Source organism: Pygocentrus nattereri, chromosome 28 (genome assembly GCF_015220715.1).
Source record: "Pygocentrus nattereri isolate fPygNat1 chromosome 28, fPygNat1.pri, whole genome shotgun sequence".
NCBI lineage: Eukaryota > Metazoa > Chordata > Actinopteri > Characiformes > Serrasalmidae > Pygocentrus > Pygocentrus nattereri.
In genome coordinates, this window is record NC_051238.1 from 9109494 (window position 1) to 9124989 (window position 15496).

At 42.3% G+C, this 15496-nt stretch overlaps 3 protein-coding genes across 5 annotated transcripts in view; 2 read left to right on the forward strand and 1 right to left on the reverse strand.

The window, feature by feature from the left end:
* ptpn18 (protein tyrosine phosphatase non-receptor type 18) overlaps nt 1-1353 on the reverse strand; it is a 44083-nt gene extending 42730 nt beyond the window's left edge. Inside the window, exon 1 of one of the 2 annotated variants that reach the window (XM_017681955.2) lies at nt 999-1353. In XM_017681955.2, coding sequence (XP_017537444.1) covers nt 999-1085 — 87 coding nt within the window. In that variant the 5' untranslated portion in view covers nt 1086-1353. The remainder of the gene's footprint in view (nt 1-998) is intronic. The other variant, XM_017681953.2, reaches the window with a different exon arrangement.
* A 3596-nt stretch (nt 1354-4949) lies between these two features.
* On the forward strand, nt 4950-10110 carry mon1ba (MON1 secretory trafficking family member Ba). The gene is made up of 4 exons (XM_017681950.2): nt 4950-5328; nt 6757-7549; nt 9113-9260; nt 9818-10110. Exons 1-4 carry the CDS (start codon nt 4950-4952, stop codon nt 10049-10051), a joined length of 1554 nt encoding a protein of 517 aa, XP_017537439.1. The 3' UTR covers nt 10052-10110.
* A 2015-nt stretch (nt 10111-12125) lies between these two features.
* The window catches only part of gripap1 (GRIP1 associated protein 1), an 84392-nt gene continuing 81021 nt past the window's right edge, over nt 12126-15496 (forward strand). For both annotated transcript variants that reach the window (XM_017681951.2, XM_017681952.2), the window contains exons 1-2: nt 12126-12427; nt 14257-14323. In XM_017681951.2, the coding sequence (XP_017537440.2) occupies nt 12386-12427; nt 14257-14323 (109 nt within the window). In that variant the 5' untranslated portion in view covers nt 12126-12385. The remainder of the gene's footprint in view (nt 12428-14256; nt 14324-15496) is intronic.

The following is a 15496-nucleotide window of genomic DNA, read 5'->3' on the forward strand; positions in this document are numbered from 1 at the left end:
TACTACAACTGCCTCAAAATCTGCCTTGGAGCGAGTTAATGATCAACTGATTATATGGGCTCAATAAGGAACCACCACATGAGACTTTCCTTTAACCCCAGATAGACTGGAAAAGACTTCTGTAAAGCCCAGCTTGACTCTCACTGACCGCTCGCGTAGCTTCCTTAGGGTCAGTCTAGGCAAAGAGGTTTCTACAGGACACGTGTTAGACAGTCTAAAGACACTGAGCTTCTACCCACACTGAGAAATCTGCACAAGTGGGTAGTGGCACCAAAGTAAACCACGAGTAAACATATTAGCACTTAATACTACTCAACTCGGGTGGAAAAAAGGGTCCAAGAACTCAAAAGTATAGAACTGCAGCAAAGTGTCTTAGTACACTAGCATAAGAAGTGAAGCGTGTTCTCTGTTCTTCTCTTTATGGGATCCTTTAGGTCCAAAACGCAATGATAAAGCTTGAAACCGAGACAGATGAGCATGACAGCGAAGCAGAACAGAACGAATGTACACTATAAAACAGAAATAAGGAACCAATAGTGAAGGACGTAACTGTACCTGAGTGAAAATAGGTTCCTTTTCGACTTGTTTGAGGACAGGTAGGCTAGTATCATTTAAAAACGACTGCAGGCCTGACTTAGCCTCGTTAGCTGACCTGTAGAAGTGGTGAGGCAGTCTTTAAAGCTTTATAATAGGCAACTTTAAAGCTTTATAATAGCACCTTGACGCTTTTCTGTGGTATTTTTATCTCTGCCTGAACAGTAGAACCATTTTCCTGTGAAAGAAACCTGAGCCGACAAAAATATCACAGTAAACCTTTTTTTTTTTAAATTGGCCTATTTCTCTGCAGAATGTCATTAGCAGTGGCTGTCTGGGTGCTTCTATGAGTTAAAGCTCACTTAGGAACAACAGAACTCGACTAATTTCTCGAATAATACACTCAGCTTCATCTTTTCGCCAGGTTTGGTCACCTCTCCTGTCAGAAAAGAGTCTTTACTCACAGCATACTCGGACGCAATGGCATCTCCATCGCCGTTTTCTGACAGACACTGCACTCGCTCGACGAACTTCAGCAGGTGCGCTTCCATTTCCCCCTCTTTGAATCTTCTTTATAAACGCCACGGTCGGTTTCGCTGAAAAACCCCGAGTCTGGCTCGTGTTTCAGAGCAGCTCAGCGCTGTGAAGCCATGAACACAGGTCCACCTGCGCGGGGGAGCTCCGAGAGGCGTTGGCGGTGAAGGGAGCTTGTCGGCTCGAACCGCGAGTTGTGAGAGCAGAGCCGGTGAGGAGGGAAGTCATCTGCTTCAGTTAACGCTTCGACCAGTGAACGTTGTGGCTGCGCTCCAATATCCGCACTTCTGCTCTAAATAGGGCGCTTAGCTAGTGCGAGGATTCTAATGGCCACGCCCAGTTGGTCAGAGAGCAGGTTAGTCTGCAGAAGCCCCTGAACTTTCTCTCGGCTGGTCATGCCATGCTTTGAGTAGCATTTCATTTAGCTACTAGTAACTGTAACATGCACTTCCACTTGATTAATGAAAAGTGGAAGTAGTCCTTCAAATTTAGCATGATGACATATGAAAAACTGTTCACGAGTGATAGTACAAGGGAGCGGGAGATTGACAGGCGGATTGGTGCTGGGTCAGCAGTGATGTGGGCTCTTTACCGGTCTGTTGTGGTAAAGAAAGATCTGAGCCATAAGGCAAAGCTCTCGATTTACTGGTCGATCTACGTTACCACCCTCACCTATGGTCATCCTCCGCAGGGTGGCTGGACTCTCCCTTAGAGATAGGGTGAGAAGTTCGGTCATCCGGGAGGGACTCGGAGTAGAACTGCTGCTTCTTCACGTCGAGAGGAGCCAGGTGAGGTGGTTCGGGCATCTTGTTAGGATGTCTCCTGGACCCCTCACTCGGGAGGTGTCACAGGCAAGACAACCCGGGAGGAGACCCCGGGGAAGACCCAGGACACGCTGGCCTGGGAGCGCCTCGGAATCCCCCCCGGGGAGCTAGTGGAAGTGGCTGGGGAAAGGGAGGTCTGGGCCTCATTGCTTTGGATGCTGCCCCCCACGACCCGAACCCCGGAGAAGCGGAAGATAATGGATGGATGGATGGATGGATATATGAAAGATTGATAGTATAAAAGTCTTTTAGAGTTACACTGTTAGAAATAAAGGTTCCGTGCAGGTACATTTTCCATTTACCGAGCTACAAACAATGTAAACATACCCTCAAAGGTACAACAGTGGTTTACAGTCCAACTGTGTACCTTAAATTCTTTTTTTCCAGGTTTTTTTTATAGCCTAATATTTTAAAACAGACCAATAAAATAAAAGCATGGAGACGAGGCGTGTGGAGTCAATACAACATAGAAAATATAATTTCAGTGGATTATGGTACAGTTATGTTCCTTGAATAAAGGTACTGAGATGTACCCTTGAGGGAACCACCCCAGCGACAACAGGGCTTCTGCCCCAGTGACAGTTTAGTACCTTTTTTCTAAGAGTGTGTGGCGTCAGTAGAATGTGTGTGTAGTGAGTAGTGAGTTGTGAGTTGTGTGAGAAGTGTGAACATGGCAGTGCTTCAATTATAAATAGCTCATTTTAAAGCTTAGGCCCAGACCCCAGTAATAATAGGGGTACCGCCCGTGTTCACTTTTTTAAACCTGTGTGTACCGATTGTCCAGCAGTTTCCCCAAGCCCATCCAATCACAATGAGGATGTGATGACTGGACAGCTGGAGGAGCCGTAGGAAGCATGTGTTTGTGCTGAGCGAGGCAGGTAAACCCATTTACTCACATTATGGCAGTGAGGAGGCCCTGTCTTCTGTGATGGGGTCATGATGGCTCTGGTGTCCTTTGTTCAGGTGAGCGGGTACACCATTCAGTCCATTCACTCAGGTGGGATTTAACATGTTGAGTGAAAAATGTATTTGGTTGTGCTGTTATCATACACACACACACACACACACACACACACACACACACATACATCTAAGCCGCTTCTCCTTCTGGGTCATGAGGAGAGCTGGAGCCTATCCCAGTGGTCATGGGGCGGAAGGCAGGATACACCATGGACAGGTCGCCAGTCCATTGAAGGGCAGACAGACACATTCACTCACACCAAGGGGCAATGTGCCATGTCCAAATGGCCTGACTGCATGTCTTTGGACTGTGGGGGGAAACCGGAGAACCCAGGGGGGAAACCCACGCAGACATGGGGAGAACCTGCACAGACTCTACAGAGAAAGGACCCTGGTCAGCTTACACATGACCTCTTACAGATGATTAGCTTGCTTTGAGAAATACATTGTGTGTGGATGATTCACTCAACAGAGTTTGAATCTCTTAATCTCACTTCATACCACAGTAACCTGATAGCTTTAAAAGTGTTTGTTAAACTGCACTGTTAGCTTTGTTAAACTGTTGAATGTGTTTTGTCAGTTTTATAACAACATTATTACCTCTAACTGCAAGCAGTATAACTGTATTATTACTTCTAATTGTAAGTTTTCAAACAGTATTACAACTTCTAATTGTCAGTACTACAACAGTACTGACAACTTGTTACTGCCAGTATTATAACAGAATCATAATTTCTAATTGTCAGTGTTATAATAGTATTATAGCTTCCGAATTAGTATTGCAGCAGTATTACTCTTTCTAAATGTAATTATTATAACAGTATTACAATTTTTATTTGGTAGTTATTTTAACAGTATTATAACCTCAAATTTTGGCATTACAACAATCTGTCAGGAGTATAACAGAATCATAACTTCTAGCTGTCAGTATTATAACAGTATTGTAATGTCAAAATGTCTGTATTATAACAGTATTTTAACGTTGAAATGTCTGTATTATAACAGTATTGTAACATCTGTCAATGTTATAACAGAGTTATAACTTCTAACTGTCAGTACTATGACAGTATTGTAACTTCAAAATGTCTGTTTCATAACAGCATTGAAACTTCTGTCAGTATTATATTATTGTAACTTCTATCAGTACTGTAACAGTATTGTAATATCAAAATTACTGCATTATAACAGTATTGTAACTTCTAACTGTCAGTATTATAACAGTATTATAACTTCTAACTGTCAGTATTATAACAGTATTATAACTTCTAACTGTCAGTATTATAACAGTATTGTAACTTCTAACTGTCAGTATTATAACAGTATTATAACTTCTAACTGTCAGTATTGTAACAGTATTGTAACTTCTAACTGTCAGTAACAGTACTGTAACTTTCAAATGTCAGTATTATAACAATATTATAACTTCTAATGACGAGTATTATATTAGGCAATATTGTAAGAGTATTATTGCTTCTGTCTGTATTATAACAGTTATATAACTAACCCTGACATGTTTTGCCTATTCTTGGACAGCCTACACTCTTAGTAAAGAGGGTTCTCTACAGTAAGAAGTTCTTGTATGTAAAATCTACTCTTAAAAAATTGTAGAAACAGTGGAACCCTTTTGTTACTGTAGGAGTCATGGTGCAACATAGAATAATTTACAGTTCTTTATACTATCTACAAAAGGTTCTCCTGTTGTGCTCATACAAAACAAAAACAACACCAACAACAGTAATAACAATAATGATAATTGATGCAATAGGGCATATAATAACTGACCCTTGTAACCTTGTGAAGGCAACTACAGCATAATAAGAAAAGCACACATGAAAAGAACCATTTTCTTAACTTCAAAGAACCCTCAATGCAACAATCCACCCTCATGGCTCTTAAATTGTCCAGCTCTATGAATGTTCTGTGCAGTCTATAAACCTCAGGCATCATCTGACCACTCTTGGAATGCCTGACTAGCCTGTAATGGACATCACAGAGATCCACTGTCCCCTAGCAGTAGATGAAGTACTCCTCTAAAAGGACATCGCTTCAAACGTCCGAACAAGAAAACGAGGTTCTGAGGGAAGTGAGAAACACAGTATGTTCAGGAGAGAGAGTGGAGGCCGTGAGGGTTTGCGCCCTGAGAACACCAACAGTTCTTATTCAACAGACGTCCTGGAAGAATCAAGTGACTTCACAGCATTTTTAGCCGGAGCAGAACTGAAGCAGGATGATTGTTCTTCAAGTCTGGCTGCTGATTTCCCAGCAGTTTCTCCAAGCCCATCCACTCGCAATGAGGATGTGATGACGGATGGCTGGAGGAGCCGTAGGAAGCATGTGTTTGTGCTGAGCGAGGCAGGTAAACCGATTTACTCACGCTACGGCAGTGAGGAGGCCCTGTCTTCTGTGATGGGGGTCATGATGGCTCTGGTGTCCTTTGTTCAGGTGGGCGGAAACACCATTCAGTCCATTCACTCAGGTGAGATTTAACATGTTGAGTGAAAAATGTAATTGGCTGTCCTGTTATCAGATGTAAGTGTAGATTGTTTGTAGTGCTCTAAATGCCTATAACCAAACTGTAAAACGAACACATGTAAATCACAGTGTACAAAGTATCCATGGAGTTTCACACCATGGAACTTAACTGCTCATGTCTGTCAATGCTGAGTTTGTGTGTGTGATGCTGATCATTTTTGAATGAGTGTTGTTCCCCAAGTAGCACCAGAAGTCATTTGTTTTAAAGTCATATTTTTAAATGAAGCAGCTCATTGGCTTATAATCATGACTAACTGTCTCTATTTACATGGAAAGCTTTTTGCCAATCTGATTGAATACACTCAGATTATAGATTAAGGCTGAGGTGTTTATATGCTAAATCTCAACAATCTGATGAAAATCATGCACACTACAAGTAATCCAATACAAAATGACACACATGTGTAGAGTATCACTTAGTGTAGACGTTACCATGACTACAAGCATCGCCCGAATCCTGTCAGCATGAGACTAGCAGTTGTGTGAGTTTTCAGTTGCCGCTCTTGTGTTTATAATTACTTTAAAATCATGTCAGAATCAGAAAAATGTACTTCACATGTACTTATCAAAAAAGGCTGAGAGGAAGACATCATGTTCAGAGACACATAAACTGGATGCCAGGCGCACTTCTGTCTTTTGATGTTCAAGTTCAGTTTAAAGGCAAATGTATAATGATGTAGATGCCCAGTTTGCATTATAATCTTCCATTATATGTTTACAAAAGATGTGAAGTTCAGAAGACTTTCGTCGTGGGCTGGAGGTTGGGGAACTAGCCTTGTGACCGGAAGGTTGCCGGTTCTCTGAGCCAACAGTAGGTGACTGAGGTGCCCTTGAGAAAGACACCTAATCTCGAACTGCTCCTGGGATCTGCAGATAGGGCTGGCCACTGCTCCGGGCAAGTGTCCTCACTGCCCCTAGTGTGTGTCTTCACTAGTGTGTATGTGGTGTTCCCCCGGTTTTCCCCATTGTGGGACTAATAAGGGTCACTTAATCTTAATTAGCTTAGAGTTATCTTCATGAGACAGAATGCCAAACTCTGCAAGGCTGTGACCCAGACGGAACTCTGTTTGAGACCCCTGGGATGATTCAGAACCACTGGCCAACTATGTTTGCACACAGAGGAATTAGACCTCTGCATTTAACCCATCCATGCAGTGAAACACCCACATACATGCACACTAGTGAACACACACACTAGGAGGCAGTAAGCACACCTGCCCAGACACAATCCTATCTACAGCGTCCAGGGAGCAGTTGCGGGTTAGATGCCTTGTTCAAGGGCACTTCAGTCATGACCTGTCAGCTCAGGGGATCAAACCAGTGACCTTTCGGTTCCATTGTTTCATTGCTTTCTCCATCTGTCTTCCTACAGATGGACACATAATCGTCTTCCTGCAGAAAGGACCTTTGGTGCTTGTTTCAGCATCAAAGAGTCATCAGTCTGAGCTGCAGCTTCGCTCTGAGCTCCTGCATGTTTACCATCAGATAGTCAGCATGCTCACCCAGGCCAGCATCAATCGCATTTTCCAGTGCAGGAAGAACTATGACCTCCGCCGCCTCCTGTTTGGATCTGAGAGGGTTCTAGATGCTCTGCTGGATGTTATGGAGACTGAGGCTGGCTTCTTGCTCTCAGCTGTCCAGTGCCTGCCCTTGGCTCCTTCTACCAGAGACACTATCAGTCAGATCCTGCAGAAAGCCATCACCCCAAACCTGGTCCTGTCGATCTTACTCTACAACGGGCAGCTCGTCTCCATCGTCCAGGAGAAGATGGTCATTGAAGATGCCAGGCTAAAGTCGACTGACCTTCACCTCCTTTTGAACCTCATTCGAGCCTCCTCAGCCTTCCAGACCGGTGAGATTTGGACCCCCATCTGCCTCCCCTGCTTCAATCCGGACTGCTACTTCTATACGTATGTAGCCTATCTGGATCCTCCTGACTGTACCATCTGCCTTGTGCTACTGTCCACTGATAAGGACGCTTTCTATGCTGTGGCAGAGTGTAAGAGGAAGATTGAGGAGGGCGTCAGAACCCACAATGCTTTGCAGTGCATCTCAAAAGTGCAACTGTGTCAAGTTTGCCATGTTGGCGTGGCTGAGCTGAGGCACTTCCTTTTCAAGCCTCTTGATGTTCCAGACCACCACAGCCAGCTGCCACAATTCACCAGGTGAATGAAAGGGAACGCTGCCATGCAAATAAATTTAATTACTAATTTGTTTTTTTTGTACATTGTACTTTGCATGTAACTATTATACTTTACACAGTGATGCAACCAGTTGCACATTGTTTCATGCAACACAATTTCAGTGCAACCTGAGCTGGACGGAACACATTTGTTTATTAGTTAGCCAAATTGGTAGCTTGTATTTTTGGTGCACTGTACACTTTCAAAAATGATGGCTCTTCCAATGTTCTTCAGTAAAGAAAATGGTTCTATATAGAATCATTTCTTTACTAAAGAACCCTGGAAGAACCATCTTTTTAAGAACGTACAGAGTTGCATGCAACACATTTGTTTACTAGTTAGCCAATTGGTAGCTTGTATTTTTGGTGCACTGTACACTCTTAAAAATGATGTTTCTTCCAGGGTTTGCTTGATTAAAATGTTCTTTGCATTGTTAAAGTGTTCTTCAAATTGATGAAGAATGTGCTGTGGATGGTTCCAAATAGAACGATTTTGAAAAGGGTTCTCTAACTTCTAACAATAGAAGAACACTTTTGGGTGCTATAGAGAACCCTTTTCAAACAGGGTTTATATAGAACACATTCTCCATCTATCTGAAGAACAGTTTCACCATTCAAATGGCTGTTTGAGTGTTCAAGCTTTTATATAGAACCACTGTCTTTAGTAAAGAACCCTTGAAGAACCATCCTTTTAAGAGTGTATAACAATAGAAGAACCCTTTTTGGTGCTTTTTGGAACCATTTTCCATTTTCAAGTGTAATGTAGAACCCTTGAAGAAGAATCTTTTCCAAGTGTGTATGATTCGCAATATAGAAAGTGGTCGACATAATTTTTTATCATTTGGATCCCAAAGGAACCTGAGCTCATATCAGTTCATGCTAGCTGGCTAGTTAAGCTGATATTTTACAGCAGGCTCATGAAGTTTTTTATGCATCATGTGATTCCACTCGTGACTGAGTGGTTCATATGCAGCTCCTGTGTGAAATGCCTTTTATGCAAAGGCAATCAAATTTAAGGCCAGGCTGTCTGATTAGGCCAAAGCCTCTGCTGCCGTTACTGTGTAGGGTATTGTGTGCTCTCTGATGAGCGGCACGCAGCACACGGTGCATAAGAGGAGCCTGAAGTGAAGAACTTAAAGCCTCTTTGTTTCAGTAGCGTTTGCTGAAGCTATTTAAAAGTTGACCAAAACACAGCACTGGCAACAGAAATGTTTTTCCCTCTCACATGCTTTCTGTTTCATAGGTCACATGATATACCCAAGCCTTTCACTTATTAAACACTAAAAAGGTGTGACTGGTTTCTTTTTATTAGAGGGCTGTGAGAAGTATCAACAGCAATTCCTAGAAGTCTAGAGTTATTATTTTAATATTATTTTAATGCAATCAAAACATGATACATCCTTAATGATAGCAGCTGAAGCTCAAGGACAGAGGAAAGAGAAATAGATTAAACATCAGTGATCTGAGTTTGGAGGACTGGGAGACCAGGCCTGATGATCAATGGTGACTAACAGTCCTAATGAGCTAATGCTTCTGTATGTCACAGTCCAGAGGTGGAGGCACCATACAGTACTGAGGAGAAGCGGATCTACCTGATGGACCTGTACTGGCACCTCCACAGCCGAATCCACAGCACCTTGCGGCCCATTAAACTCCTCTATCACGCCACCCAGAGAGAGACCCTGCTTGCATTGGTACGTTTAGCCATTTGCAGTCGTGTTTATGTCCTTGTAGTGCATTTGTAGACACCTCCTCAACTAAAGTTTCTACTGAAATCCAAGCAATTAATAGGGGGCTTATCCCTCTATGCTGCAGTAACAGCCTCTGCTCTTCTGGGAAGGCTTTACACTACATGTTGGAATGTTGATGTGAGGTGATTTGACTGCATTCAGACACAAGAGCATCAGTAAGGTTAGTTTCTGATGTTGGATGATCAGTTTTGGATCACTCTGACTCAGTGGTACTGGATGGAGCTCCATCACTTCATCACTGGAGGTTTTATACCCCTCTAGCTGACACTTGGCATTGATCGTGATAACCTTAGGCCCATGCATGGCTGTTCCACAGCACCCCATTCTATTAGCAATGCTTTTCTATGGAGATTATACAACATTACACCAGCAACTAGTGTAACTTATACGACCTGCATTCATGAGTTACTAGGTTGTCTGAATAATCTTGGACATGTATCACATCCTTACATCAAGACATAGTGGATCAACATCCTTTGGTTCTCTCCTCTCCTCCACAGGTCACTGGCAAGTTTGAGATGTACGCCTGCTTTAGTCCACTGGTCACCAAGTCCACAGCCATTGGTGCAGTCACTAAGCTGCTGCGCTGGATCAAGAAGGAAGAAGACTGTCTCTTCATTCGTTCTCCCCCAAAATACTCCACCACCCCACCAGAGGCCAGAGGCTTCTCCAACAGCAGGGTACAGACCAACAAGCAGGACAAATCAGACAGCAGTGTTCTCTCACTCATATAGTGACCAGTGGCTATTAAAGATTGCCTGGACTTACTGGTAGACTCTATATCCTAAGAGAGACATACAGACCCAAAAAAAGATGGTTCTTCAAGAGTTCTTTAATAAAGAATCTATTTAGAACCATTAACACTCAGAAAAGCCTCTACATGACTGAAGGGTTCTTTGCATCATGAAATGGTTCTTCAGGTCATTGTAGAATGTGCTGAAGATGGTTCTATAGAGCACCTTTTTGAAAAGTGCTCTGTATAGCACCAAAAAGGATTCTTCTATTGTTTCAAGCTTGACTTCACAACCACAGTAGAACCCTTTTTGGCACTATATAGAACCATGTTCAAAAGGTTGTTAAATAGAACCATATACAACACAATCTCCATCGATCTCAAGAACCCTTTAAGGACACAAAGAACATTTTCATCACGTAAAAAGGGTTCTCAGGGTGTTAATGGTTCTATATAGAACGTTTTCTTTACTAAAGAACATTTTGTGGATCCCTTCCCCGAGAGGACATGTGTCTGCACTTCTATCCTCATGTAATAATGTACTATTGTCATCAAATCTTCATCAGTATAATGTTGATTTTGCATTTGAGACCTAAACTGGACCACCTTTATAAGCCTGTGAAGAGATTTATGATGTGGCTCAATAAACAAACTGCAAATTCCGACCCGATGTCTGATTTGTTCAGGCTTTATAGGGCGACTCACAGCATATTTTAGTGTGTGTTTTTCTCTGACTCAGTTATGCTACTGCTTTCAATTTCTTTCAGTTTTTCCTTCACATAAATGAGTGAGTAAAAAAATAAAAACAAACAAACAAATAAATAAATCAACATAGATGTAAAGTGCAGAGGACTGAAGAGAAATTGCAGTGATTTAGTGTGAATGAGTTGTAATAGATGTAATTCAGGCTCTGTTGGGGATCATATGTTCTGGCAGTGCCCACATATCATACTATGTTTTTCCGGAGCTGCAAACCTTGTCTGTTCTCCTAAATACTGAAGTTCCTTTATGCTCAAGTTTACTTTTACTAGGTGATAATTCAAATGTAACTCAGCAAAAAAAAAGTTTTAATAGCAGCTTTAACGGCTTCCCAGAAGTCTATTTTGAAGGGTAGGTTTGCACCAGATATTCAGCTTCTTCATCTTGGCATTGCCATTTTCTGGATATTCTTATTTTGGAGAGGGCTACAGCTGGATTTCTGCCACAGTTCAGAACTGGTCAAATGCTGTTGCTTTTGTCAAGGCCTTGTAGGGCCAGAGTTTTCTAATGTAATTCTAATTTAATATTCAGTAACAAAAAAAAAAGAGAGAACCGAGAGACTGCACAGTGCAGAGTTTGGGGGGGTATCTTTTTCCAGCACTAAGGGTCATGACCACTACTGCTATCGGTGGAGAAAATTCTCCCAACTATGGGTTTCTTTGGTCACTCATAACACCAAATAACCGTTTGGAGTGAGTCTCTGAAAAACCTCCGCTTTTCAGGCCATGTAGCCCTAAACACTTCGCCCTCCCCCTCTATCTCAACAAAAATCGGGACACCCTACCCCTAGACCTGCAAAACAGGGGGCTAAGTGGTAGAGCGAGGCGGGAAATGGGATTGGGCCAAATAGTCACTAATGGCATCCTGTGTTTTCCTGATGGTCTGATAGAGAACTCTTAAATCATGTTAAGGCTTCTTTGAGTGTTCATGGTTCTAATAAAAGAACGATTTTCTTTACTAAAGAACCCTTGAAGAACCGATTAAGGGTGTACCCAGTGTTTTATTAAGCCTGTATTAATGCGTAAGACAGTAATAGAACTTGAAGGATTTTCTTTACTTTTTAATCACTTTATTTCTTACATTCGTTAGATTTTATGAAACAGTTTGTTTATCTTGTTTCTTTTATTCTGGAAGCCACGTTTTAACACTCTGGAGCCCTTAGAACGGCTTTCTTGTATAAAACGTGGTATATAAATGAAGACTGTTCTCATCATTCAAGCACCTTAAGATTTTGTATGTATAACGAAACGTGCCATATCAGAATATATCAGCTCTGTCAGTATTTTATTACTGTATTATTCCCGTCGTTACTGCGCCATCTGTAGGGCAGGTGAGCTTCGAACGGCTGCGTGGTGAAGCGCGGGTCCAGTAGCTGAGTGCTAGTGCGGTCCTCGATGGGAAAGTACAGAAAGCTTTCCAACGTGGCTCATTCACTTTCGTAGCTTTTCGCGTGTTCCGTGCTCAGCGGGAAGATATGAATGAGCCGTTTTAATGACTCACTGAGTGAACTGGTGTCGGTGGAGCCTCTACACCCCCTCTTGGTGGACCCATAGTGAACTCGTTCCTGTGGGTGAAGATGGCGCAGGCTCTATCAGAAGAGGAGTTCCACCGTATGCAGGTTAGTTAACTCACACCGGCTTTTACCTCGTTCGTCACTCGTTCTGGGGGTCTGCTTTCGAGGCGCCGAGCCGGGCGAGTGTTTCGGACGTGATTTTTTGTCTGTATCTTAAAGAGTATGGAGGTTATCAGGGCAGCGGGGCCCTGTAATCTGGTCCAGTCTGCTGACTGCTGCTGCTGTGGTAACGGAGGGAGGCTAACGCTAGCTAGCGTGTCACCCACAGGTTAGCACGCAAGCTAACACAGACAGCTAAGAGGCGGACAGGTTTTTGTGCGATATAACCCAAGGATTAGATACGTTTCTTAGTTTGACAGGGTGCTTGGCTGCACGATAAAACTCCCTGCCTTGCATATCGGGCTTTACGCTAACGTTAGCCAGCTAATTATGAGTTAGCATCCTAGTTAGCCAGCTAACCGGCTAGCTTCCCTTCCTTAGCAGTACAGCTGTTTACATTAACGCTGGTTTCTGAACCTGAATCAGCTTTAAATTGTTCAGAGGACGCTGGAGGTGGTTTATTAAATGGTGCTTTTGTTCGCCAGCTGTTACAGTTTGGCTTAACGTTGCTGTCAGACGTCTGTTTCTGTATGTAGCTACAGGTTTTGTTGACAAATGTGGAACTTGAGGTGAATTGTAACCTAGCTTGCTAATCTGATATCCAGTTTCGTACTGTGGGGCCAGTCATTTAACCATTTCCAGGACCTAACTTATTTAGATGGAGCGCATAGAAACTAGCCAGACGCCTCAAGCTGGAATAAGTGATGAAGGGTTTATTCCTCCTTAGTTAATTCACTGCACCTGACGGGGCACCTGACCGTTTTTGACACACAGTGGAGCAGCTCTGCCCACATGACTTTATTTATGTGTGGTTTTCATCAGAGACTGCTCAGCACGCCTTAGTCTTATAGTCTAGTGGATACACAAGCAGAACATTCAGCTACACTGCTGAATTTACTATGAATTTGCTTGATTCTAGGGGTGGGCAATATGACAGTATTTGTCTTTAGGGAGACTTTGATCTTGTTGTGGATTGTGTCGTTTGTATGTGAAGATCACTGACCAACAGCATGTTTCATTACAAAGAGCATAATTATTCATGCTTAGTTGGAAAAAGTTAAAAAAAAAGTTTTTTTGTGTATTTCAACCTGTCAAAGCTCAGGAAAACAAAATATTGTGGTAGTTATCATGTGTTGTCATGAAAGTGCCTTGATGTAGAGCCGGGGAAAATGACAGTATTTATCTTTAACTGTGATGAATAACGTCACAATATACTTTTCTGAGTATATTGTGGATATTACTGGCATTTAAAACCATCTTACTGCATGTTTGATTAAAAACAGAGCAGAGTTAGTCCTGTTTAATGTATATAGAGCAGCACAGTGTGTGATGCTGAACGAGTAATGAAATGCATAGTTTTTGACAGTTGTTTGACATAGTTTGACATTTTTGTAGTTTGGCACTACTTTGTCTGCTGTAATTATCAGATGTTAGCGAAAATAAATGTTGTTTGTTGTAAGAAACGTCCGGAAGTATCGTGATATTACATTTCGCCATATATCCCACCTCTACCTTGATGTATCATGATGTTATACTTTTGTCATATCACCCACCCCTCCTTGATTAAAATGTGCTACATGGTTGCAGATGCATAAAGTATGCTGCACTTTACAGTAAACTCAAAGGCTGAATTGTAATTTTATATATTGTATTTACATGCAAATACTTGACACATTTGAATCACGTCAGTGCAGAGCACCATTTTTTTCAGTGTGCGTAGCTGAATGCACTCGGGTTGTAATTCCTTTCCGACTTTGTTGTTTTTGTTACAACAGGCTCAGTTGCTGGAGCTGCGAACCCAGAACTACCAGCTGTCAGATGACCTGCGAAAGAACACTGCAGGTAAGCGACGAGTGCATGCAGCACGCTGAACAAGTGTAATACTGAATTTGCAACGTTTATGACTGCAGGCGTGACTCATATCATAGTATAATTCAGTATTCAGTGTTCAAGGCTGAAACACTGAAAGTTATGCTTTCAGTACCTGAGCTGAAAAGAAATTCCATTGATTTTTCTGTTCTGCATAAGTAAATGGGTAAGATGCAAACAAAGTCCTTCATAGTGGTTTAATGTGAAATGCTCTGTTTTAGAGGAACATATTGAGTCAGAAATGTTCACACTGGTGGTGATAGGACTTTTTAATGCCTCTAAATCACAGAAAATTATTACATTAAATGGTTATGAATGCTGCTTAATACCAGAGACATTATTTTATGAAAGTTTTATGAGAGGATTTGGGCCTGAAATGTATATTTTAAAATCCATTATTGGTGGACAGGTGTATGCAGGGTGTTGTAAGGCAAATTAGTCCCCACAGAAAACATTTTTTAGGTGTACCACTGTTTTACTGTAACGTGGAGCGATGATGCGGACGCATATGCTGAGATAAGCAACTTTTATTACGGGCAAATCCAGGGTCATGGTCAAAACGGTCCAGGGTCAAATGGCTAATACGGAGAGCAGGAGGGACAGACATGACAAAATGAACACAGAACTCCAAACAGACCAGAAATAAACAAAACTCTTCAAACAGCGCATCCAACAAACGTCAAACAAAGACCAACAAGAAACTCAGGAAAACACAGGGCTTAAATACAAGCAGAGACAACAAAGGATAACCGGACGCAGGTGGAATACAGATGGGAACAATCAGGGGCGGAGTCACAAAACAAGGGGCTGGACTAAAAACCAAAACAAAGAAGCACGTGGACGGGGGGGGGGGCGATCGTGACAGTTCCCCCCACCAAGCAAGGCAGCTCAGAAGCGTGCCAAACAAAAACCAACAGACACAAGGGACCATAAACAGGGACAGAGCCAGACTAAACAGGGACAAGAGCTGGATTGAAAAAAGCAGGTACAGGATCAAACAGCCAACACAAACAGATCGGGGTGTCGACATGATAAACAAAGAAGATTCAAACAACCCGAGAATACATACAGTTGTTGACATTGTTACGCTCATTCTCATCATCACTGTAAAGCAAATTTAAATCAATCAGGTTTGTCAACAGTGAA

What these genes read in the sequence shown, in the direction of transcription:
- mon1ba (XM_017681950.2), top strand. Translation starts at nt 4,950, where the DNA reads ATGTTCAGGAGAGAGAGTGGAGGCCGTGAGGGTTTGCGCCCTGAGAAC. An exon ending in CAGCTGCCACAATTCACCAG is followed by an intron (nt 7,550 to 9,112) that starts GTGAATGAAAGG and finishes TGTATGTCACAG; the next exon opens with TCCAGAGGTGGAGGCACCAT. An exon ending in GAGAGACCCTGCTTGCATTG is followed by an intron (nt 9,261 to 9,817) that starts GTACGTTTAGCC and finishes TCTCCTCCACAG; the next exon opens with GTCACTGGCAAGTTTGAGAT.